Source organism: Zea mays, chromosome 5 (assembly GCF_902167145.1).
Source record: "Zea mays cultivar B73 chromosome 5, Zm-B73-REFERENCE-NAM-5.0, whole genome shotgun sequence".
Taxonomy (NCBI): Eukaryota; Viridiplantae; Streptophyta; class Magnoliopsida; order Poales; family Poaceae; genus Zea; species Zea mays.
Window position 1 is genome coordinate 4,748,290 of NC_050100.1, and position 24,756 is coordinate 4,773,045.

At 47.2% G+C, this 24,756-nt stretch overlaps 2 protein-coding genes across 6 annotated transcripts; both read right to left on the reverse strand.

Moving 5' to 3' along the window:
- Positions 1 to 6,888: 6,888 nt before the first annotated feature.
- Positions 6,889 to 11,888, reverse strand: LOC103625816 (type I inositol polyphosphate 5-phosphatase 4). Of its 5 annotated transcripts, none has more exons than XR_552545.3 (13): positions 11,127 to 11,863; positions 10,922 to 11,009; positions 10,420 to 10,500; positions 10,124 to 10,214; positions 9,861 to 9,965; positions 9,265 to 9,762; positions 8,980 to 9,115; positions 8,601 to 8,794; positions 8,384 to 8,492; positions 8,151 to 8,293; positions 7,778 to 8,048; positions 7,543 to 7,696; positions 6,889 to 7,397 (listed from the first exon to the last, which is right to left on the reverse strand). XR_552545.3 is itself a non-coding variant. In XM_008646216.3 (12 exons), exons 1-11 carry the CDS (start codon positions 11,154 to 11,156, stop codon positions 7,820 to 7,822), a joined length of 1,704 nt encoding a protein of 567 aa, XP_008644438.1. In that variant the 5' UTR covers positions 11,157 to 11,888; the 3' UTR covers positions 6,889 to 7,696; positions 7,778 to 7,819. The 5 variants fall into 5 exon arrangements, 1 of the variants encoding a protein (XP_008644438.1); XR_552544.3 differs by having other exon boundaries at positions 6,889 to 7,441; XR_004849334.1 differs by having other exon boundaries at positions 6,889 to 7,441; positions 10,420 to 10,508; positions 11,127 to 11,858.
- A 2,945-nt stretch (positions 11,889 to 14,833) lies between these two features.
- Positions 14,834 to 19,765, reverse strand: LOC103627970 (cyclin-dependent kinase C-1). The gene is given in 7 exon segments (XM_020537673.2): positions 14,834 to 15,138; positions 15,140 to 15,291; positions 15,294 to 15,446; positions 15,448 to 15,668; positions 15,671 to 15,923; positions 15,926 to 16,069; positions 18,896 to 19,765. Coding segments are annotated over 7 exon segments (1,917 nt in total). The 3' UTR covers positions 14,834 to 15,014.
- Positions 19,766 to 24,756: the final 4,991 nt, after the last annotated feature.

Here is a 24,756-nt window from a genome sequence, read left to right on the forward strand (position 1 = left end):
ACTCTTTTTACTAAGACTTGCGATGGTGATCTTTTTGTATGCCAAATTTATGTCGATGACATAATATTTGGTTCTACTAATCAAAAGTCTTGTGAAGAGTTTAGCAGGGTGATGACGCAGAAATTCGAGATGTCGATGATGGGCGAGTTGAACTACTTCCTTGGGTTCCAAGTGAAGCAACTCAAGGACGTCACTTTCATCTCCCAAACGAAGTACACACAAGACTTGCTAAAGCGGTTTAGGATGAAGGATGCCAAGCCCGCAAAGACGCCGATGGGAACTGACGGACACACCGACCTCAACAAAGGAGGTAAGTCCGTTGATCAAAAAGCATACCGGTCCATGATAGGTTCTTTGCTTTATTTATGTGCTAGTAGACCGGATATTATGCTTAGCGTATGCATGTGTGCTAGATTTCAATCTGATCCTAAGGAGTGCCACTTAGTGGCTGTGAAGCGAATTCTTCGATATTTAGTCGCTACGCCTTGTTTCGGGATCTGGTATCCAAAGGGGTCTAACTTTGACTTGATTGGGTACTCAGATTCTGACTATGCTGGATGTAAGGTCGATAGGAAGAGTACATCGGGGACGTGCCAATTCTTAGGAAGGTCCCTGGTGTCATGGAATTCTAAGAAACAGACTTCCATTGCCCTATCCACCGCTGAGGCCGAGTACGTTGCCGCAGGACAGTGTTGCGCGCAACTACTTTGGATGAGGCAAACCCTCCGGGACTTTGGCTACAATCTGAGCAAAGTCCCACTCCTATGTGATAATGAGAGTGCTATCCGAATAGCGGAAAATCCTGTTGAGCACAGCCGCACAAAGCACATTGACATCCGACATCACTTTTTGAGAGACCACCAGCAAAAGGGAGATATCGAAGTGTTTCATGTTAGCACCGAGAACCAGCTAGCTGATATCTTCACTAAGCCTTTAGATGAAAAGACCTTTTGCAGGCTGCGTAGTGAGCTAAATGTCCTAGATTCGCGGAACTTGGATTGAATTATAGCATACATGTGTTTATGCCTTTGATCATGTTCATTCTGCATTTTGTTGCTTATTGTGGTGCTCAAGTTGTACAAACACTCCCTGGACCTCAGAAGTCCTTTTTGCAAGTGATGCACATATTTAGGGGGAGCTGTGCTACAACTTGACCCTTTGAGACTAACCATGTACTTGAGTTTGGTTGTTTTAGCCTCAAAGGAGGATTGAAAGGGAAAAGGTGGACTTGGACCATGCAAAACTTCCACTGCACTCCGATGAAAAGAGTAACTTTTCCAAGTTCATCTTTATACTCTTATTGCCTTTGTGTTCTCATTTGATGATTTTGGTGAGACAATGGGGTTAAAGGGCCAAGATTGATCCCGTTTTGGTGCTTGATGCCAAAGGGGGAGAAAATAAAGGCCAAAGCAATAGATGGATCAGCTACCACTTGAGAAATTTTGAAAATAGTAGATTAGAGCTTTTGGTTTGTCAAAACTCTTTTATTGTCTCTTATGTCAAAAGTTGGCCTCTTGTGGGGAGAAGTGTTGATTATGGGAAAAAGGGGGAGTTTTTGGAATCCTTGATCAAATTTCTTTGGGAAACCTCTCTTCATGTCTCTACAAGTGGTTTTGACTTAGAGATAGGAATTTGAGTTTGATTTGCAAAAACAAACCAAGTGGTGGCATAGAGTGATCCATATATGTCAAATTTGAATCAAAATAATTTGAGTTCTTATTTGAAGTGATTTTGTACTTGTTCTACTTGCTTTATGTTGTGTTGGCATAAATCACCAAAAAGGGGGAGATTGAAAGGGAAATGTGCCCTTGGGCCATTTCTAAGTATTTTGGTGGTTTAGTGTCCAACACAAGTGCCTAAGTGTAAAATGGTGGACAAAGTACAAATCAAGGATAAATGTATGTTTCTCAGACTTAGTACATTGTTTTAGAGACTAATGTATTGTGTCTAAGCGCTGGAAACAGGAAAAGACCAATTGGAAAAGCCTTGGCTCGAGCAGCCAAGACTTTGCTCAGTCTGGAGCACCGGACTGTCCGGTGGTGCACCGGACAGTGTCCGGTGCGCCAGGCTGGCTCGTGGGAAAAGGCTGTTCTCGGGACTTTGACGGCGGTGTACGACTATAATTCACCGGACTGTCCGGTGGGCCGTTCATAGGCGAACTCGTCGCTCTCGGGAATTCATCGGCGACGTACGACTATAATTCACCGGACTGTCCGGTGTGCACCGAACTGTCCGGTGAGCCAACGGTCGGCAGGGCCAACGGTCGGCCGCGCGATCTGCGCGGGACACGTGGCCGAGCCAACGGCTAGAAGGAGGCACCGGTCTGTCTGGTGTGCACCAGACATGTCCGGTGCGCCAACGGCTCTCTGGCTGCCAACGGTCGACTGCGCCATTTATGGAAGGAAATCGGGCACCGGACAGTGTCCGGTGTGCACCGGACTGTCCGGTGCGCCAGTCGACAGAAGGCAAGATCAGCCTTCCTAGATTGCTCTCAACGGCTCCTAGCTGCCTTGGGGCTATAAAAGGGACCCCTAGGCGCATGGAGGAGCACACCAAGCATCTCCTAAGCATTCCTAAGCACCAAGACATCAATTCCGCGCCTTTGATTCTTTGCGATAGCGATTAGAGCTCTAGTTGAGTGGTGAACTCATTGAGTTGTGTTGTGAGCTCTCATTGCGACTTGTGTGCGTGGTGTTGCTGTGATTTCTTGTCTTGAGTGCGTTGCTAATCCCTCCCTTGCTCCGTGCTTCTTTGTGAACTTTAAGTGTAAGGGCGAGAGGCTCCAATTTGTGGAGATTCCTCGCAAACGGGATTGAGTAAAGCAAACAAAACACCGTGGTATTCAAGTGGGTCTTTGGACCGCTTGAGAGGGGTTGATTGCAGCCCTCGTCCGTTGGGACGCCACAACGTGGAGTAGGCAAGCATTGGTCTTGGCCGAACCACGGGATAACCACCGTGCCATCTCTGTGATTGATCTTTGTTGGTTATTGTGTTTTGTTGAGGATTCCTCTCTAGCCACTTGACAATTTTTTGTGCTAACAATTAACCAAGTTTTGTGGCTTAAGTTTCGAAGTGTTACAGGATCACCTATTCACCCCCCTCTAGGTGCTCTCAATATATTAATACTAGCCAGTTGTTGTTGCTTTGCTACAATTGTAATATATCATATAAATAGATATTGAGATATTTATCAAAATATAATTATTGTTTATTTACAAACACTAAAGTACGTGTGGTTTGGTGGTTAGCCCTAAATTTCTGAAGCAGGGGGCAGGATCGGGTGCTGGCATACACAATAGATGGATGCTCGGGCTCTAGGCATGGGGCCCATAGGGCATGGTGTCGAGGCGAGGCGTATGGGACTGGAGAACCACTCTCCCGCGCCAGGGCGCGTGGGGCGGGCTCAGAGTTGTCAGCATGAAAGACAAAGCAGTGGTATCACCATGTGCACATATTAGATTCTTTATAGAGTAGTATTTGGCGTCCACATTAGGTTCTTATATATAGTAGCATGGGACGGGTCTAGAATGTCAGCGCGGAAGGTGAAGCGGTGGTAGCACCTGGTGCCCACATTAGGTTCTTAACAGAGTAGTATAGATATATATCATATACTCTTAATCATTAGTTTTTTATGAATAATTTCTATATTAAATTAAATATAAAAGTGTCTAAATTTCTACTATGGCACCAGTTTCATGGTGTGTCATGCGTCATATGTGATCACGTAGGTCTGTTTTTCTTTGTCGTTTCCCGCTTAACAACGAGTCTTTACATTATATATGGGTCTTTAGAAATCACCCACGCTCGACACTGAATACGATAGAAAGGTATAATACCACCTCGTTAGTTGAAGTAAGACGAGTGAGACCTATAAAACATAGGTCAACCTATACATTTCGGCCTATTGGCTACAGATAAGATGTGAAATTTGTCCTTATCGATTTAATATATGATATGTGGACCATATATTTAGTCTGATATTAAATTTATTTTTTATGGTTATTAAATGTGATTGTGTGGTGTTGCAACACACGGACATGATACTAGTCTACTCACACTAACTTCAGTGTACACGACGTGAGCATAAGGGCATGTACAACCCACAATTGATATGTATATTAAGATATAAGTGTAAAAAACACAAGAGACATATCTTGACGAAGTAACGTCTCTAAATCTTGATACAGTTGAACTCATACAACCCATACAAATGAGCCACGTGTTTAGAGGTTCTATGGCTAACTCCAGCAATGTCGTGCATACGAGTGTTTATAACACTGTTTGCCTTCATGAGTTTGAAATATGAAGTGATATAAGAATTGAGATATAGAGTATGATGGAGTGGAGATAGCGGAATATGATACAAGATTTAGATATATTAAGTTGTATGAACTAGTTTTTTAAGTCTAGTATAGAGAACTTATAACATGCAATAAGAGCGACGCGCGCGCTGGGCTTACGGTCCATTGGACAGACGCGAGCTTTCCGTGAATAATGGTCGCCCCGGCATGCTCGCGTGTAGTGTTGGGAATTGGGTCGGGTCGGACCAGTCCGGCCCAAACCCATCGTGCTTCGTGCCAAACGGGTTCGAGCCAGGAAAGCCCAAATAATTTTTGGGTCGTGTCGTGCCAGCCCAAAATGTAAAAACAGTGGCCCAGCCCGACCCTAAACCACGTCGTGTCTTCATTGGGCCGTGCCGGCCCAAACCCGACATGTATATTTGACCACATAAAATTAAAATTTTATAACCATATAAAGTTTATAGCTTACTAAATTAAAGATATTAAACAATTCTAACATCATTTAACCACATAAACTCCAAATATAACAACAATATAAAGTCGATATCTTACTAAATTAAAGAAATTAAACAGATTGGACTTAATTGGGTCGTGCCGGCCCAAGCCCGGACCATCTATGCGGGCCGTGCCGGGGGCCCGACGGGTCGGAATTTGAGGCCTGACCCAGACCCGCCTTCGGACCGTGCTAGCCCGGACCATATTATTTCGTGTCGGCCCGTGCTTTGGGCTCTTATTTTCGGGCCGTGCTCGTGCTGGCCCAAAAAGCCCGGCCCACATTTCCAGCTCTACTCGCGGTGCATGCTGCAATCATGGCTCAGCGGATCGGAGAGTGTCTGAGTGTGTGCAGCGCAGTACATTGTCAGTGCTAGGCTGCTAGCACTAGCACACAACGGCCTTGCACTGTAGCAATACGTGGTGTGTCGCGTCGCGTCTGGTTCCATGCTGTTCCGTCCGCCGCCTGGACTGCTGTATGCTCGCTTGCACCGTTGCACTTGTACTGTACATGGTACCACTACACGCTTGATGCTCATCACTAGGAGCGAGGCAGGCGGGTACTGCAGGCTTGCGGAGCATCTGCATTCTGCAGTTCCAGTTCTCTGGACGTCATTGTACCGCAAATGTCCCCGCCCAGCCGGCGCCCCGTGCTCGGCACGGCACGGCACGGATCGCAATGCAGTACCAACAAGAGCTGCGCGCGGTCAGTACGTGGGCCGTGCGGCGTACCGACTGATCGGGCCCATGGGGTATTGCCGCCCGCATTGGGGGCGCTGGGGCTCTTTCCCGCTTTTTCCTTTACGTGCTGCAGCCATGCACTGGGGGTAGGGCTGGGCAAAATACTCGTGGCTCGTGAGCTCGCTCGACTCGTGGCCAGCTCGGCTCGACTCGACTCGGCTCGTTTCAATTTTATCACGAGCTGAGCTAACATCTCAGCTCGGTTCGTTAACGAGCCAGCTCGACACGAGCTCGAGCCAGCTCGCTAGCTCGAATGAGCTAGCATTTATCTGTAAAACAAAACATATACTTGTATTTGATGAATTAATAAGTGATGAACTATATTAGTTTAGGGTTTAAATGATGTGATATATAAAATTATAAGTATTGTTAGTCTTTTCTAGTGTTAAATTAGTATAAAATTAACTAGTAATTGATTATATTGTTGTATATATACATGTATACTATTTTTTGTTCTGGCTCGCGAGCTAAACGAGCCAGCTTGAGCTCGCAAACGAGCCGAGCCGAGCTGGTTCTCTGGCTCGGTTGCTTAACGAGCCGAGCCGAGCCAGCTCGTTTCCTTAACGAGCCAGCTCGAGCTCGGTCGAGCCGAGCCGAGCTGGCTCGATATCCACCCCTATGGGGGGCAGCTAGCGCGCGCAGTCGTTCGTTGCTAGCACATCCATACCGTATACACATACGTATACCGTATACGCTTTGCTCTCCCTCTACTGGGTACTCTTCATCCCGTACGTCATAGGTAGGCACACACCTGGTCACAGGCCGGCGACACGTACGACCTTCTTGGTCATCACTTATCAGTCATCACCACCTGATGGCCTCTCTATCCATGCACCATGCATGCGTCAGGAGAGAGAGATACGTTGTTCACGCTTAATAACGGTCAAAAGCATGAACATGCAAATATCCTTCACATCACATGCACCGGACCGGGCTCGGGCTACATTTACACTTCCCTTTCCCTTTTACCGCCTTTATCTTTCACTGTCCGTGCTTCTTGCGCAGCAGCAGCAAGCATCTATGAGATGAGATCCCCGTCTCATCCCCTTTTACTGCCTTTAATTTCGACAGCTTATCAAGCTACTCTCCTGGGATTCCAGTAAACGGGACATCAGCAAGCACAACATCCGGTCAGAAGTCAAAGGCACCGATCTTAAATTCACAATCACATCAGTGCAGGTCGCCTCTAGATGGCAGGTGAGGAGGAGTGAATGACCTTGGCATCACAACAAGAAGTCACCGAATTGTCTCCCAGGAATCCACCAGCAAGGGAGATCACAAGAGACTAACCGACACTTGGCCACATGAATACGCAGACAGCTTGTCTGATGTAGAGGACAAGCAAGCAAGCTGATAACAAGAATAATGCCATGCTTTCCAGCCAGGAAGCAAGGCTCTGACCTGTTACAATTAGAAAAAAAAGGTTTAACAGCAATGAGCACAGCAAACGCAGGCATCATTTCGCTTCTCAGGCACTACACCACAGGGACAGAGGAAAAAAACAAATAAAAGGGTTATTATACACATGATTACACCTTTGCAAACCTCCCAAGTCACATCAATCCATCACCACTGTTCCCTCATCAGCAATGGAGATCATGATCACGGATCAGTTCGGTTCAAGCATCATTCCAGCCTTTTACCGATTCACAATGATTTTACACCTCATGCTGATACACTCCAAAATCTCATTCTAAAAAGATTTCCCAAATGCAAAGGGAGAAACAAAGAAAGAAAAAATATGTATGTTTACTAACTCTCCTAAAAAAAGAGAACCAAATTGGGGACGAGAAGGGTTTTTTTTTTCTGAGCTGTGTGGTTAATGACATGTACAGATGCGGGCCGATCCTTGTTTCAACACGGCTGTCCAAAAGGCAAACGGTTAGTTGCAAAACTGCCCGGCTATCCTGCAATGCAAAAGCAGGTCAACCAGCAAAGGACACGTTCTTAGGCCAACTGAGGAGTTCCTAGATTTCTGCAACAAATCACCGGCCAACAAAGTGGTTACCTTTTATGTCAGTTTTGTGCATTGCGCTTCTCAACCATCTGACTGGAAGCTGTGAAAGCCAGATGAGAAAAATAACCAGGCTTACATCTGATCAAGCTAGTGACCATGCAGTCTATGGCCCAAGGTATTGTTTGTTCATCAAGGACCCGGCAACCTGTGTCATCAACGCAGCTGTGTAAATACAAGGCATACATGTAAAAAAAAGGCAAGCAGAATTGTCGACCACGTCTACTACCTAAGTTGAAGTAGAAAACAAGCTCCAGCCATATGCCCTATGTCAGCCAAACCAGTAGAACTTCATTTCTCCGGAGCTGTATGGATACGGCAAAAGCTCTTCCACCTCGATTCTAGAGCTGGAATAGCCCATGTTCCTTCTTCTGTGGCGGGCACTCTCAACCTCAGCCATGAAAATACTGTAGACTGGTCTGTGGTCAGAGAAGCGAGACTCTCCGCGAACGTAGGACAGCTGCGAGAGGCCATTACCGTACCACAGAATGCGATCGCACCTTCAATAAGATAAAAACAAACGGCGCGTCAGGGAATTCCTTCGGAGTAACTCGATGGAGGGTGCAGTTCTTGTGGATAACAACAGGGCAGGAAGAGATTACCAAGCGGGTGTTCTCCGCTTTTCTTTGGGCCGCACACCAGAATAACGATCCGAGTTGAATGAGTACTTATATGTCGGAGGAAAATAAATCCTGCCTTCTTTCCAACCATGGAAAACACGCCCGCATCTTCGTTCTATCCGAAGCTGTTTAAAACAGGTAATTTCAAACATGGTCCTCGCACAGCCACACTGAGTAGAAAAGATGTAGTGCAATAGAGCAGTATAGCAAACTACCTGATCTTTCTCTAAAAGTTGCTTCCAGTTATGCATTTCGACAAGAGCTTTAGCTGAGCAGTACGATAGGGCAATCCGATAATTCAAATCCCCAAGCCAAATGATACGGCTGCAGTTAGGAAAAGGAACATCCAATTAGTGCCACTTCTCAGTTGCTACTACATGGCTACGCATAGGAGCATTGCCTCAGGAAAATAAAAAGAGCATCGATGCGTACTCATGCTCAAGAATCGTTTCTGGTGACTTGACATCAGCAGCACCACGGACCTGTGGAAATCTAGTCTTTCTTAGAATTTCCATAACGTCAGAGTTTCTCCGTAGTTCATCTCCCTCCTTTTCACCAGAGGTCAGATGACAGCAGACAAAACAAAAGGTTGTGTGGTGCAAAGACATGCTTATGGATATAGAACCCTGCAGAAAAAAATGAAAGCATGCTCAGTAGTCTATATTGTAGCAACAACGGATAACCATCCATCCACGCCTGAGGTGATCAATCTAAGAACAACAAACTGTTTTCTAGAAATTATGATAAAAAGATTGTAAACAAAATGCATAGCAGGACAAAATGAAGACCGTGCAGAATGTACATCATGTACCTTATTTCCAAGATAACCCATTAGTCCTCTACCCACGCAAGAAACTTTCAGGTTTCTCACATCATTTCTTATTTCGCTGCGCACCCAAACGGTGAGAAATATACCGACCATTTGCTTGCTGGCAACCAAACAATACCTAGTAGAAATACAACATTTATGGAGTCATTTTCAGGAACATAGAAAGTTAGAAAAAAAGCACCATAGGCACTATGATTCAAAAAATAAAAATTGTATACCAGAACACACTTGTGCAAACTTTTATGGAACATGTCGACAAGAAAATACCTAGATGTATTTGTCTGATGATCATTTTCTTCCATAGGCGCGGAGGCACCATAGCCATATGGGAAGGGTGGAAAATATGCTTCATTGCTTGTATCCTCCTCGATACAATGATCATCCGGTGATCCCATGAATGGGAAGTTCCTATCAAAATCACTTGGCCTGCCTCCCAAGCTAACTGGGTCACAGACACTGAACCTACGATCCAACCTTTGGTGTGGTAGCATATGATCCCCTTCAACTCTTAAACTCCGGCTAAGGTTGAACGACCGACGATGCAAATAGGATAAACTGTCCAGCCTTCTCGACGATCCCTCAAAATCAGCATTTTGTTCTACAACTGGATCAGGGACAGGAGATGGCGTGCGATAGCCACCATAACAGCATGAACCAGGATTCTTATTCAGTGTCCTCCTGACAAGGGATACCCATTTTTTCGCTGGGAGATTATCTTCTGTGCCAAGAACATTTCCAGCATTCAAAGGAACAATTTCTTGAAATCTGACAACAAGAAAACGAAGTTAAAAGGGAATAACTTAAGAGCATATGGTAAAGTCAAATATCGTTCCAATTTTAGGAAGCCCTTGGGCACCACACACCCTAACACATAGATATCAGCTGAAGGTGAAGAATGGAGCCAGTCATCAAGATTCAATCCCCTCGGTGGGGATTTACCACCTACATTCCATGTGGAGGCAAAGATTCTACAAAAGAAGGGAAACAAAAGAGATCTTCATCAGATCATCGCAGTAAAGTCAAGCTGCAAGAACTACCTACAAGCAATAAGTTCCATGATTACAAACAACTCACTGGTTTCAAAACTGAAAATCTGGGATGCACACTACCATACTACTACTAGCACCTGTAGTTCTGAACTTCTGTGAGGCATGCCGCATCGAAGTCGTTTTTTCCTCCTCTGATTCGATCCATACTACTCCGCTTCGACGGTCGGTCTACAAGGCATTAAGGAACAACAGAAACAAAGAAGAATCAGATGAACCGGTAAGAAACACACAGATAAAGACTATTTGAACGACCAATGGAATCAGTTTAGCAAAACGAGGAGCTCTGGCAAAATAAAGGGGAGGTAGCTACAATCTTTGATGCCTGAAGACAGAGAAAGAGAGAGAAGCGTGGTCCAAAAATGCTTTAACTGACCAGTTCTGCTTTTCTTGGCGGCGCCTGCCTCCCGCTCTGAGCAGCTGGTCCTCCATTCGCCATCATCATGCCCGACCCTCCCTGAATCGCTAATAAAGCAAATTTAGCCCAAACAAACAAAAATGCAGCAGATGCAAAGGAAAAGCCAGTTGTTTGAGTCCGTTTGAGCAGAGCTACTGTCTCGGAAATGAAAGCGAAAACTTAGACAGGTAAACACGCCATGAGACGAGAAAGATACAAAAATTACAAGCAGCAACAGACGAACATCTGTATGTATCACTTGGGCGAAAAGGTGTCTGATTGGGACATTCTAAGGACCAATACCAGGAACGAAGACTAGAGGCAGCCGAGTCGGATTGAGACATGTTCGCTGGTAATGTATCCGTCTCTGAATGAAAGTATGAAACCTAAGAACTAGACCGGACAATCTGGTAATGCGAGAGACGTCAAGCGCAGGATGACGAAAATTCCGTTCAGCAAGCATTACTCGGTGTAGCGTTACCTTGGGCGGCGGCGCAATCCGCACGGAAATCATGTGGCTTAGTCTTGATGTTGAACCACTTCCTCACGAGGGATTTCGACCAGGAGAGCTGCGCATGAATGTGAACAAAGCAAAAAAAAACCACAAGGCTCGATCAACCAAAAAACACAGCAAACGGAGCAACGAGGCATATCCCATACTGAACGGAAAGCAAGCAAGCAAATACCTTGCTCTTCTTGTTGCTCTCTTCCCTCATTGTCTCATACCTCCCTGAAACCACGCACTACAGCAGTGGGAGAACTGGCGCTCCCTCCCTTCCTCAGGGCACCTCGTTGGAGGAAAGAAAGCTCAAATCCCGCACAAATTCCGCCTCTCAGAGCAAGATTCTGGCCCCGGGAGCCGCGAATCGACTGCTCGAGTATTATAGCAGCAAAATGGTTCGGCTTGCCCACAACAAACCAGCCGCGACCGCGACGGGGATCAAGAGTCCATCTTTCCTTCCTGTGAGTCTGTGACCTCCTCCGCCCCTAAATCTTCCTCCTCTCCTTGTAACGGGGAGGAACGAGTGCCCCGCCTCGATTGGCTTCTCTGCAGCAGCACAGGCTAGTAGCACTGTAGGGGTATGGCAAGACAGCACTTTGCTTCTGAAATTCTGAACACACTCTCCTCCTCCTCTTCCGCTCCCGCTTCCGCAGGCCTCCTCCGTCTGGCTCTAGGGGTTAAGGCTAGCGGTACAGCCAGACGCCGAAAACAGGTTTGTACAGAACAAGGACTAGGAGGAGTAGAGTAGAGTAGAGTGTAGTAGAGGTCAGCAATCTGCACTCAGCAGTGCGGTGTATGGTGGTGTGTGCAATGCGAAAGCGAGATGCAAATCGAGCCTATCTCTCTCTGTCTCTGTTCCCCCTTCCTCTTTTATCACCCACCCTGCGTGCCCATCTCTGTCTCCGTGCTCGGGTTCTCTAATCTAATCACCCCCCGCTGTCAGCCTGCCCGCTCAAATCCGAGCCGCTGCTTAGCTTAATACTAATGAGTACATGGGCAGTAATGTAAAGCTGGTACGAGCTGGGGCTTGCGAGGAAGGAAAGGTGCGTGGCGTGAAGCAGCAGCGAGAGAAAATGGCAACGCCGAGAATGAAAAAAAAACATTATTTAAAAAAAATCTGGAAAGCTAAAATGATGGAAACGATAATAATGGAGCCTGGTAACAAACAGTTGGCGCTTGGCGGTGCAAACGAAACGGAACCGGAGAACAGTAACCGTAGAAGCTGGCCGGCCATGGCTGAGGATGGCTCCAGCGGAAGGAACAAAAGCTCCCTGGGAAGCGGGACCCACGGGGCAGGTGCGACCGGCTGTTGGGCCTTTCCTCCCCCTGGGCCCGCTTCCAGCCAACTGTCAGTTTGCCGCGCGTTTCCTCTGCGGACTTGCGGTGGGCTCGCGCTTCTTCTATCCGTTTTTTTACCCCGGGCCCGCCTGCTGGGTACTGGCAATTGAAGCTGAGCTTTACGCCGGACGTCACTTCACTCTTGTCGTTAGGGTTTGCGGTAGCCGAGGCAATTAAAAGTCGACGTCATGAGGTTTTTTTTGGGGGAAAAAATTCCGGCGGTACTACCCTCGTTTACCTACCGATAGATAATTGGCCACGACGTCGACGTGGCCTCTTCCCTCCCCGTCGGACAGCGGGCGGCGTCCGTCGTCGTCGTCGCTGCTGCTTTGCACGCATGCATGCGAGTGCGATTGTTCACCATCATCGATGGGATGCGATGCGATGCCATGCCATGCATGCACGCCTCCGCTCCTGCGTCTTTTCACGCTTGTCGTCTTCACGCACGCACCGGGACCGGCCGAGGCAGCGCCACCCAGCAAGCAGCAGCCAGCCACACATGCATTGCGCCCATCTCTCTCGCCCGTGCGTACCTGAGCGCGTGTACTCTGTTCACTCCCGTCCCCAGCGACCAATGTTGTACACACAGTCGTGGGGTCCCCATGCATGCATTCCCCGCCTAGGTAGTAGCTAGTGCTACTGTACTAGGCATGCATGATGGGAGGAAGATCAGCCATATGGCATACAACAACAAGCTATTTTTGTTCCATGCGCGTGCAACACACGTCACATTCCTCAAAGCAAGAAGAAGAATTCTGGGGGTTTGCTTCTTTGTTAACCCTATCTACCTGCTTCCCAAAGCCGCTAAAAAGCAATTCTAACTCATGCTTTGCACTGCATCTGCACGCTCGATCGCCTAGTAGCTAAGCTGCTAGCCTCTCACGATGGAATCCGCTCTAGCAAATTATATAGCGGTGGCAGCTCTCTGTCTCTGGGATCTTGCTTTGAGGCGCTTTGGAGCTAGAATCGCGGAGCAGCGAGAGAATTCACGTGCCATGCCAAATGCCCTGGCCGTGGCCCATGCGCGAGCCGAGGCCAGGCGACCGATAATCGGTCTCGTCAACTGCTCAGCTGACCCCAAAACTCAAAGCTTGCTCCTGTTTTCTTTTTTTATTCTCTTTCCTCTCTCTCTCTCTTGGCTGCTGCAGGTGGAAGGAGCTAGCGACGATGTCCATTGGTCCATGTGAGCAGTGAGCAGTGACTCCAAAAAAAAAAGGAAGAAGCTGATGCTGGGTGATTATCCTGCTAACGAAGCAAGTGAGCAGTGGCACGTCGCAATCACCATCACGGCTTTTGGGAAATTAAGAAGGCAGCAGGCCGGGCCAGGGGGTCCTTGACTCGCTAACTTTCTCTCGACAGCGCCACTGGCCGGCCGCCCGACCCACCTCGCGAACTGTGCACCTGCACCGCCCTGCCCGGCCCGGCCCGAGCGAGCACCACCGCGCGCGCCAAGCATGCTCAGTTGCTCACGCAACAGTGGGGGCAATCAGCCCACGTATGTTTACTTTCCGTTTTTAATTTCACTTTATAAACAATATATTTTTCTTGTCTATTAACCTTAGACCAACTCCAGTAGACTCCCTCTCCGTATCCCTAAAACGCGCGGCCAACACATTCTCTCTCCTCTCCGTATCCGTCTCCGTTTCCAGCAACACTCCCCATCCCACTCCGCATGCAGTCTATGACACCTGGGGCCCGCGAGCAGCCGCGCGCGCACGCAGAGAGCTGCGGAGAGGAGAGAGAAAGCGTGAAAATGGGGAGTGTAGGGACACGGCGTCTATTTTGCGGAGACGGATGCGGAGCCTGCTGGAGAGCGCAATAGTGCCTCAGACCGTGCAAAATGCGGATGCGGAGTGAGATGGGGAGTGTTGCTGGAGTTGGTCTTAGGTCTCATTTGGATCCTTAAATTGAATTCTATTCTAATAGCCGTAATTTAGACATATATAAATTAAACTAATATAGTTTATGTAGAATATATTTGTATACTAGGAAAAAGATTCCCTGCAGTTGAGTCACTGACGTATGGGGGTTAAAACCAGGTTAGACCCACACGTCAATGACCTTAACTGTAAGGTGCAATACTGCAGAAGATCTAGTTGCCATATACTATTATTGATCATACGAGAGATATATTTATATGCTACATTTCTACTAAAGGGAGCGAGCCGAGTAGCATGTTATAAATTATATAGTATAAACATAGTCTAGTTATAAATAAAATCGATTACCACCTCTCATCCTATAAATTCAAGATAGACTTATACCTAGACTTTAAAAAGTGATGGTATGTTAAATTCTAAACCAAATAACCTGCTATATTAAATAAATTCTAATTTCATCGAAATAAAGGGATCCAACAAACGGTCTCTTATAGTAATATTCAACCATGTTGTTTGCGTGACAAGCCTCGAGGTAAGCATACTCCATTGAGGCCTTGTTCGGTTACATGGGATATAATCCCACCACGGATTTAATCCGGGTATGGATTAAGTGAATCCATATCTCACACCCAATCCCATGGTGGGATTAAATCCATTAACAAATCCATGTGACTTTCAAAGCTAGTTATTCTTTTGATCCATGGATTCTAATGTAAACTTGTGCAATATCTCATGGATTTGTTCCATACCTAATGGGCTATGGATAGAATCCATGTCTTCCATAGTTTAAAAAATCCCCAAACCTTTGGGTTATATTCCATGATGGGTTTAACCGAATAAAAAAATTTAAGTAGTCATGGATTATTTTGGGGCATGGATTGAGGCATGGATTTAATTCCAATCCATGTTAATCCAGAGCGGGATTGGTGTAAACGAACAAAGCCTGAATGTGGCAGCGCATTATCTGTTGCCTCCATGGTGCTCCATAATCTTCACCTTGTCCTCGCCGAGGACGCTGTTATAGCCTATCACCAAGCTGTCCCCCGAGTACATCGCTTCCCGGTCGTCTTCCACATCAACAGACCCGCGGTCCCCGCGCCCGGGCCACCTGCCGCCGCCCGCGCGGCCGCGCCACAGCCACGGGAGCCGCGACCCCCGCCACCACGACCTCTGCCATCTTCGCCGCTGCGGCCCCCGCCGCCCAGGAGTTCAACCGTGAAACGTTTCACGGCTTCCTGTCGCGACAACTTCGGTTGCTGCGCGCTGGGAGCCGAGGGCCGCTCGGCCTCGGCGAGCAGCCTGTTTCGCCGCCTCGCTGCGCCGGATGAACCGGTTATCAGGCGCAGGCTGCTGCGACCGAGGGGCACCGCGCCCGGCACCGGAGAACGGGAGCGTGCGGGGCAGCGGCGGCGCTGAGGAGAAGGGATCGAGGCTCGGAGGCTCCGGATCAGGGCTCGCAGGAGCATTGTCGAAGGGCTTGGTGAAGGTCGGTTGCTTGGGGGAGTCCTCGGGGGTGGCGGCGGAGGCAGTGGGGATCCACGGCCGCGACCGACGCCAGAGAACACGGCGAAGGACGGGATGCCTGGAGAGGAGGGAACCGCAGGCTCCCCGCAACCGCGGCCGACGGATGCTGTGGCGGCGCAGGGATCCGGGCCCTCGTCGTCGGAAATGGGCCTCCCGGGAGCGCGCGACTGCCTGGAGGTTGGAAGGTCGCGTCCGCGCCTGTGCCCGAAACCGTCATCACCGTCGTCGCTTCTAGAGGAGTAGAGGATGAGCAGAAGGCGGGGGCGGAGGAGGAGAGGAGGGGAGGGGAGTGTTTGGGCTCGACTTGTTCAGCGAAGGGAACGGTGGACTGGTGAGATACGACGCGCAGGTGTCCGGCCGTTGGATCCGCTTGACAGTTCAAAATCTACGGTGATGTTTTTTTATAAATATAAAATTAGGTCCCATTTGATTTGGGTGACTAAAGTTTAGCTAATTTTAATCTCTAAAGGAGTAAACATGGTGGCTAAATTGGATGACTAAGCTTTAGTTTTTTAGTCAACAAGGGGTGACTAAAAGGAACTAAAGTAGGATTTTACCTTATTTGTCTCCACTTTCTTCTTGCAGCAAAAATCCACTAATTAATAGGGATAATACAATTAACATTCATATAAATTAATGCTCTTTAGTCTGGTTTAGGCACTGAAACTAAACAGTTTATTTTAGGGACTAAACTTTAGTATAGTGACTAAAGTAAGCGTTGAGATGGACTAAAATTTCCCTTCACACTACTTCAGCCAGTGCAGATGACATAAAAACTAAGAGCTATAAAAAATTAATTTAAGACAGAGAAAGTATTTTTTTCACCTGGGTCACCAGAGTTAGCTTCACTATATAATATAAATTTTCTTGAACTGTAACGTGTTTTACTAAAAGATTTATAAATTTTATTTGGGTCAGCTGGCTCTAATAAACCCCAAAAATTCGCCCCGATAACTGGTTTGGCCCCAACAAAACACTAGATGTGCTGCTCCTCAGCAAAAGACCAAAGGACATATTGCATGCAAGACCTGGCTCCATCAAATACAATGGTGTTAATATGTTTCCAAAGTTGCAGCGAGGATGATCAAGGTGTTGATTCCTTCTCTTAGCTTGTGATGTACATGTGTGAAGTCCGAAAGCTACGACAAAGATGAAGATAAAGCTCATATAGGTTCGTGCCGATGGACTTAGAGCAGTGAAGAATGAGTGCTAGATCTTAAATGAGGGACTAGAGAAGCCGAGTGCACCTAGAGACTTTACTAGACGCGGTGACATGTTAGAGCGGATATGTTGTCGATGTAGTTAAGTACCGGTGAGACACGTGTCTAAGGATGTGGGGGGCGCTTGTGGAGTATGCTACATGCAGATGTTTGGTGGTTGAGCCTGAAAATCATTCGTGACTGTTTCACGAATTTAGCCTCAAAACCCGAAGGCGTGGTTCCGGAGAGAATCGTAGGCGACACATAGACCCATCATGAAGGATGCATCCAGACAAAGTAACTTCATAAAAGAAGCATGACCATCAGATCATTGTAGCAGTCCCATCCCTCCACGTTATTTAGTTTCTATAGCATTAATTCAGTTGCCACATAGACTAAAAGATGATGTGGCAAACAATTAAATGAAGAAAGAGTAAGAAATCGAGTCTTGCATAAGATTTGGTTTCAACATGATATCCAAGACACAATGAGAGAAGAGGAGTATTAAATTCAGTTAAGTAATATTGATGTTTACACTGGAGAGGTAGCCTCAAAATTTACATTTTAAATTTGACAAATTTAGATGCAATTTTTGAAAGCCGAAATGATTTCAAATAGAAAATTTATCAACTACAAAATTTCATAACTTTTAGAGATCTACAATTTTATGTTTATGTTTTTTTCATACGAGGCCATTTGAAAAACTAAAAAAACAGAATAAAAAATATTTTTACTGATGGTTCCTTAAGAAAATCGAACCGCCACTAGAAATTGATTTGGCAGTTCTTTAAGAAAACCGTCACTAGAAAAACCGCTTGTAAATTTTAAACTTCACCGTAGGCTTTGAATTCTTATCTATTAGTGAAATGAACTGTATTGTGTGTTGTGATAACTCAAAGGATACCTTGATTTGATTTGTAGTATGCCTAGACCTAATTAATGACCAGCATGTTGGAAAGAAAGATAAATAAACTAGCACTACATTTTTTGTGTTATAATTGACGTACTGGTAGGTTTTGTATTATTTTATGGGCACTGTACTCTATCTTCAGTTGCATTTTCAAGTGAAATGTACGCACCCGCTTCATGATTTCTTAGTTTGTTGTATGGGCGTCAACTGCTTCTGAACATGGACATTCTTAACGGGTTTGCACAATCTGTTGGGCTCATGAGTGGGAATGTACAACGCAGACAGCTATGCACCTCCTAGCTTTTGGTATGGAACTCATGCAGTCATGCCTATGGTTTTGGGCTGCATAGTGGGTGGAATGTGTTCAACGGGAAGTACAAGGCAAGAGGAAAGACCTACGCGATCCTATGGTTCTAGCAATGAAAACTTGGATGGTTTAGATGAGTTGAAGCATGGACCATGAAGTACTCGATGGGTTTAAAACCATCAGGGTTGTTCTGGAGCAGCTGCTGATGCAAAAGAACATGAGCCTCCCAACAGTCATGTCTATAATGCAGTTAAACAGTACAACCTTGCAGATTTTGGTGAGACCAATTCAGATGCCACACTTTTTATTATTAAATCATATACTGAGGATGATGTTCACAAGAGCATTAAGTACAATGTGTGGGTAAGCACCCCTAGCAGAAATTTAAAAAAAAACAACTAGACGCTGTCAATTTCCTCCGTTGCCTAGAGACTTAAGTTAGTTCCAGTTCTTCGCCGTTCCTTTATCAATTTCCTCCATATATAGCCCCCGATCGATCTGTTGTTGATAGATCTGAAGAATAAAGAATGATACAGTTCCATAATGAAGATTTGTTAGTGCTGAAGACCACCGGTGTCTGATCCTTGATCGCTACTACGGCCAAGCAATACCATGCATGGGTGACCATCATGGACCGTGCAAGAAATACTTCAAAGTGATGCAGGCAGCACCGGTGACGATTCATTGTTTGGCAGTTCTGGCGCGTTCATCTTGGCAAACCACGGGTGCCTGAGCGCGGCAGCTGCGGTGAGCCGCTTCTCGGGGTTGCACGTGAGCAGCTAGGCCGCTGAGTACCTGGAACCCTTCCTCGGACAGCTTCGTCTCGGGGAAGAACTCGCGTAGCAGGTTGCGCCCCTGTATCGGCACGATCTGGGTGGCGAACGGTGTGGACGAGAACCACGGCCATGCCGTTTCATCTGGCACGCCGAGCACCTCAAAGATGCCGGCAAGCTGGTTTGCTGCATCGGAGTGCGCGAATAGACGGGACCCCTTGATCAGCTCCGCCATCACGCAGCCGAGTGACCAAGTGTCAACGCGGGCGTCATAGTCGGGCTTTCCCAGCAGCATTTCGGGTGCCATGTACCACAGCGTGCCGGTGGCCTCGTACGGCGGCTCCTGCACGTCCATGCCCATGGCGAGCCCGAAGTCGCATATCTTTACGATGGTGCCGTCGGCGCTGACCAGGATATTTCCCGGCTTGATATCCCGATGGACGACGTGGCCATCATGCATCTTCTTGGCCCCCGTGAGCAGCTGCCACATGACAGCGCGCACGGTCGCCTCAGGTAGCGGCGGCATCCCGGCGTGGTGGCGCTGTCGGAGGAGGTCGCAGAGGCTCGGGCCGACACACTCCATCACGAGGAAGCTGTCCATGGTGGCCGGGTTGCGGGCGATGCTCAGCAAGCCGACGACGAACGGGTTGTCGCGGCAGCTCTTCTTCAGTAAGCCCGCCTCTCGTAGGAGCGGTATCTGGGCCACGAAACCGACGGCGTCGGTGAGGCGCTTGATGGCGACGATCTGGCCGGTGGCGCGGTGGCGCACCTTCTTGTAGACGGCGCCGAAGGCGCCCATACCGAGGCAGCAGATCTCCTCGTATTCATCAATGGTGCTGTTTCTGGGCGCTGCCCTGGGCTCGCGGACGCCGGTGGCTATGCAGGAGGCCATTGGGGCGATAGCGTAACAGACGGATGATTCGGCGGCTGCTTGGTGGAGGGTGGAGGGCAGGGGTACCGGTGCAGGAGATGGTGACGATGCAGTTTGTAGACCGTTATATATGCCCGAGTCCGACTGCAACTAAGTCCGAGCGGAGTTTAGTTGTAATTATCCTTAGGGCCTGTTTGTTTAAGCTTATAGATTATATAATCTAGATTATAATCTAAATTATATAATCTAGATTATAATCTAGATATATTATAATCTATATGTAGTTGTTTGGTAGTTTAGATTATACAAATGTAGATTATTCATAAAGACAACAATACTCTTATTGTTTATTTGAGGTGAGAAAAGAAGGATGACATATATTGTAATTTCTATTTACATTACCATGGGTAGTGGGTCTTTTGGTAAAATAATCTCAAATAAGCTAATCTTGAGGAGCCCTCGCACCGTTACTCCCTTGGGCCGTTACTCCCCTGGGCACCGTCATCCTCTAAATGATCATTAGCACATTTCCTTTTCTCTTCGTGCCTGGGCGCTGTCATCCTCTGTCGTTCTCCCGAGGCGAGCCATTCTCTTCTTCTTCAGTCTCTCTGTTTTTTGACTGGTCGTCGTCTTCCTCCCTCCTTCCTCCATCGGCTCTGTTTGTCACGCACTGCGGTGCCTTCCTCCCCTCGCCCTTCCACCGCTGAGCGAGATCTCCCGCTGAGCAGGTTCCGCACCAGGCGGATCCAGCACCTGTGGTCCATTGCCGCCCCGCCGACGCTGGTGAGATCTCTTACTTCTGTAACCCTAGGGTTTGCAGACTAGGAGGCCGTCATGGAACCTGCCGCGGAGCTATGTGCCCAGAAGCTGTCCGCGTCCGTTGATGCAGCCCGTGACACAATGAAAGCTTCTGCTACCGCTTGTATGGTTGCTGGTGATTATTGCGCCACATTTTCCTTAGGTAACGATGTGGTTTCTACTCTTGATGTTCTTGAATCTGCTGTGGCGACGGAAAAAAAGTGCTATACGTTCTTACAAACAGGCGAGTGCCGCCGTCGATTGTGCTAAGGAGACAGTGGCCAATGTGAAAAAAATGACCTAAGGCTTGTGTTAATGTGAGATGATCTACTTGCTTAGCCCTATGATGTTTTCTTTCAAAATTGTGAATTGTATTGATGTATGTTTAATTGTCTATCTTGCTTGTTTATATGCAACATCTCCTAAATAGAGTCAATTTAAATTAGGATATCGCAATAAGACATTTAAGAAAATAAATCTTCTAACTCGAGTGTAACACCAACATTTTATTTGAAATTAAAATGAAAATATCTGCTATGATTTATTTGAATTTGAGGACTTTTACATTAATTATATATTTAAAAGAATATTTTCTTAAACTATATATTTTGTTTGTGCGCTGCATGCTGCATCATTATTTTTGTTCGTGTGAATTCAAATTTGCATCTAAAATTTTGAATTTGAATTTAAACTATTTTTGGAAATTCAAAAAAAGGTTTATTCTATTTTTTCTCTAGATCACGGACTGATTTCCTGGAATTGTCTTTCCCGAGTTCAATTGGGACTTTGTTCCTTGTTCGTGCAAGCATCGAGTCCTAGCGAAAATCGCAGTGACGCGTAAGACCCACTCGTAAGAGTCGTCTCTGAAAGGGAATTAGGCTTACACCTAGTTCCTAAATAATTTTGGTGGTTGAATTGCCCAACACAAATAATTGGACTAACTAGTTTGCCCAAGTGTGTAGATTATACAGGTGTAAAAGGTTCACCCTCAGCCAATAAAAAGACCAAGTTTTGGATTCAATAAAGGAGCAAAGGGGCAACTGAAGGCACCCCTGGTCTGGCGCACCGGACTGTCCGGTGTGCCACCGGACAGTGAACAGTACCTGTCCGGTGCACCAGGGGACTCAGACTCAAACTCTTCACCTTCGGGAATTCCAGGGGCGACTCGGCTAAAATTCACCGGACTGTCCGGTGTACACCGGACAGTGTCCGGTGCGCCAAAGAAGGTCGGCCCCAGGAACTCGCCAGCTTCGGGAAATGCCAACGGCTCGTCCGCTAATTTTCACCGGACTGTCCGGTGTGCACCGGACTGTCCGGTGTGCACCGGACTGTCCGGTGCGACTCCGGGGCAACGGTCGTCTCCGCGCCAACGGCTCTCTGCCGCGCATTTAATGCGCCGTCTGCGCGCGCAGAAGTCAGAATCGCCCATGCTGGCACACCGGACATCAAACAGTACCTGTCCGGTGTGCACCGGACACCCAGGCGGGCCCACAAGTCAGAAGCTCCAACGGTCAGAATCCAACGGCAGTGATGACGTGGCAGGGGGCACCGGACTGTCCGGTGTGCACCGGACTGTCCGGTGCGCCATCGAAGAGACAGCTCCACCAACGGCCACATTTGGTGGTTGGGGCTATAAATACCCCAACCACCCCACCATTCATTGCATCCAAGTTTTCCACTTCTCAACTACTACAAGAGCTCTAGCATTCAATTCTAGACACACCAAAGAGACCAAATCCTCTCCAATTCAACACAAAGCCCTAGTGACTAGTGAGAGTGATTTACCGTGTTCATTTGAGCTCTTGCGCTTGGATTGCTTCTTTTCTTTCTCACTTGTTCTTGAGATCACAACTCCATTGTAATCAAGGCAAGAGGCACCAATTGTGTGGTGGCCCTTGCGGGGAAGTTTTGTTCCCGGCTTTGATTTGAGAAGAGAAGCTCACTCGGTCCGAGGGACCGTTTGAGAGAGGGAAGGGTTGAAAGAGACCCGGCCTTTGTGGCCTCCTCAACGGGGAGTAGGTTTGCAAGAACCGAACCTCGGTAAAACAAATCTCCGTGTCTCACTTGCCTTTTCGCTTGGGATTTGTTTTGCGCCCTCTCTTGCGGACTCGTTTATTATTACTAACACTAACCCCGGCTTGTAGTTGTGTTTATATTTGTAAATTTCAGTTTTGCCCTATTCACCCCCCCTCTAGGCGACTATCAATTGGTATCAAAGCCCGGTGCTTCATTAGAGCCTAACCGCTCGAAGTAATGTCGGGAGATCACGCCAAGAAGGAGATGGAGACCGGCGAAAAGCCCACTACAAGCCACGGGAGCACTTCATCGGAAGAGTCCCGCACCAAAAGGAGGGAGAAGAAGAAGAGCTCCTCCAACAAAGGGAAGGAGAAGAAATCTTCTTCTCACCACAAAGAGAAGAAGGAAAAATCTTCTTCCCACAAGCCGCATCGGAAAGGCGACAAGCACAAGAGGATGAGGAAGGTGGTCTACTACGAGACCGACACTTCATCAACATCGACCTCCGACTCCGATGCGCCCTCCGTCACTTCTAAGCGCCAAGAGCGCAAGAAGTATAGTAAGATCCCCCTACGCTACCCTCGCATTTCCAAACATACACCTTTACTTTCCGTCCCATTAGGCAAACCACCAACTTTTGATGGTGAAGATTACGCTAGGTGGAGCGATTTAATGCGATTTCATCTAACCTCGCTCCACAAAAGCATATGGGATGTTGTTGAGTTTGGCGCGCAGGTACCATCCGTAGGGGATGAGGACTATGATGAGGATGAGGTGGCCCAAATCGAGCACTTCAACTCTCAAGCAACAACAATACTCCTCGCCTCTCTAAGTAGAGAGGAGTATAACAAAGTACAAGGGTTGAAGAGCGCCAAGGAGATTTGGGATTTACTCAAGACCGCGCATGAAGGTGATGAGCTCACCAAGATCACCAAGCGGGAAACGATTGAGGGGGAGCTCGGTCGGTTCCGGCTTCGCAAAGGGGAGGAGCCACAACACATGTACAATCGGCTCAAGACCTTGGTGAACCAAGCGCGCAACCTCGGGAGCGTAAAGTGGGATGACCACGAGGTGGTTAAGGTTATTCTAAGATCACTTATTTTCCTTAACCCTACTCAAGTTCAATTAATCCGTGGCAATCCTAGATATACCAAAATGACCCCCGAGGAAGTTATCGGGAATTTTGTAAGTTTTGAGTGCATGATCGAAGGCTCGAGGAAGATCAACGAGCTGGACGATGCCACCACATCCGAAGCCCAACCCGTTGCATTCAAGGCAACGGAGGAGAAAAAGGAGGAGGCTACACCAAGTCGACAACCAATCGACGCCTCCAAGCTTGACAATGAGGAGATGGCGCTCGTCATCAAGAGCTTCCGCCAAATCCTCAAACAAAGGAGGGGGAAAGACTACAAATCCCGCTCCAAGAAGGTTTGCTACAAGTGTGGTAAGCCCGGTCATTTTATTGCTAAATGTCCTATATCTAGTGACAGTGACCGAGGCGACGACAAGAAGGGGAGAAGAAAGGAGAAGAAGAGGTACTACAAGAAGAAGGGCGGCGATGCCCATGTTTGTCGCGAGTGGGACTCCGACGAAGACTCAAGCGACTCCTCCGATGACGAGGACGTCGCCAACATCGCCGTCACCAAGGGACTCCTCTTCCCCAACGTCGGCCACAAGTGCCTCATGGCAAAGGACGGCAAACGGAAGAAGGTTAAATCCAACTCCTCCACTAAATATGAATCTTCTAGTGATGATAATGCTAGTGATGAGGAAGATAATTTGCGTTCCCTTTTTGCCAACCTTAACTTAGCTCAAAAGGAAAAATTAAATGAATTGGTTAGCGCTATTCATGAAAAGGATGACCTTTTGGATTCCCAAGAGGATTGTCTAATTAAAGAAAACAAAAAACATGTTAAGGTTAAAAAGGCTTATGCTCTTGAAATTGAGAAATGTGAAAAATTATCTAGTGAGCTAAGCACTTGCCGTGAGACAATTGACAACCTTAGAAATGAAAATGCTAATTTAAATGCTAAGGTTGATTCTCATGTTTGTAATGTTTCAATTCCCAATCCTAGAGATAATAATGATGATTTGCTTGCTAGGATTGAAGAATTAAACATTTCTCTTGCTAGCCTTAGAATAGAAAATGAAAATTTGATTGCTAAGGCTAAAGATTTTGATGTTTGCAAAGTTACAAT

Bases quoted from the DNA above. Each gene is read 5' to 3' on its own strand.
- LOC103625816 (XM_008646216.3), bottom strand. From the start codon at position 11,156: ATGAGGGAAGAGAGCAACAAGAAGAGCAAG. The intron at 9,966-10,123 runs GTGCTAGTAGTA...CTTCTTTTGTAG, and splicing joins ACAGAAGTTCAGAACTACAG to AATCTTTGCCTCCACATGGA. The intron at 8,294-8,383 runs GTAGTTTGCTAT...TGTTTTAAACAG, and splicing joins AACTTTTAGAGAAAGATCAG to CTTCGGATAGAACGAAGATG.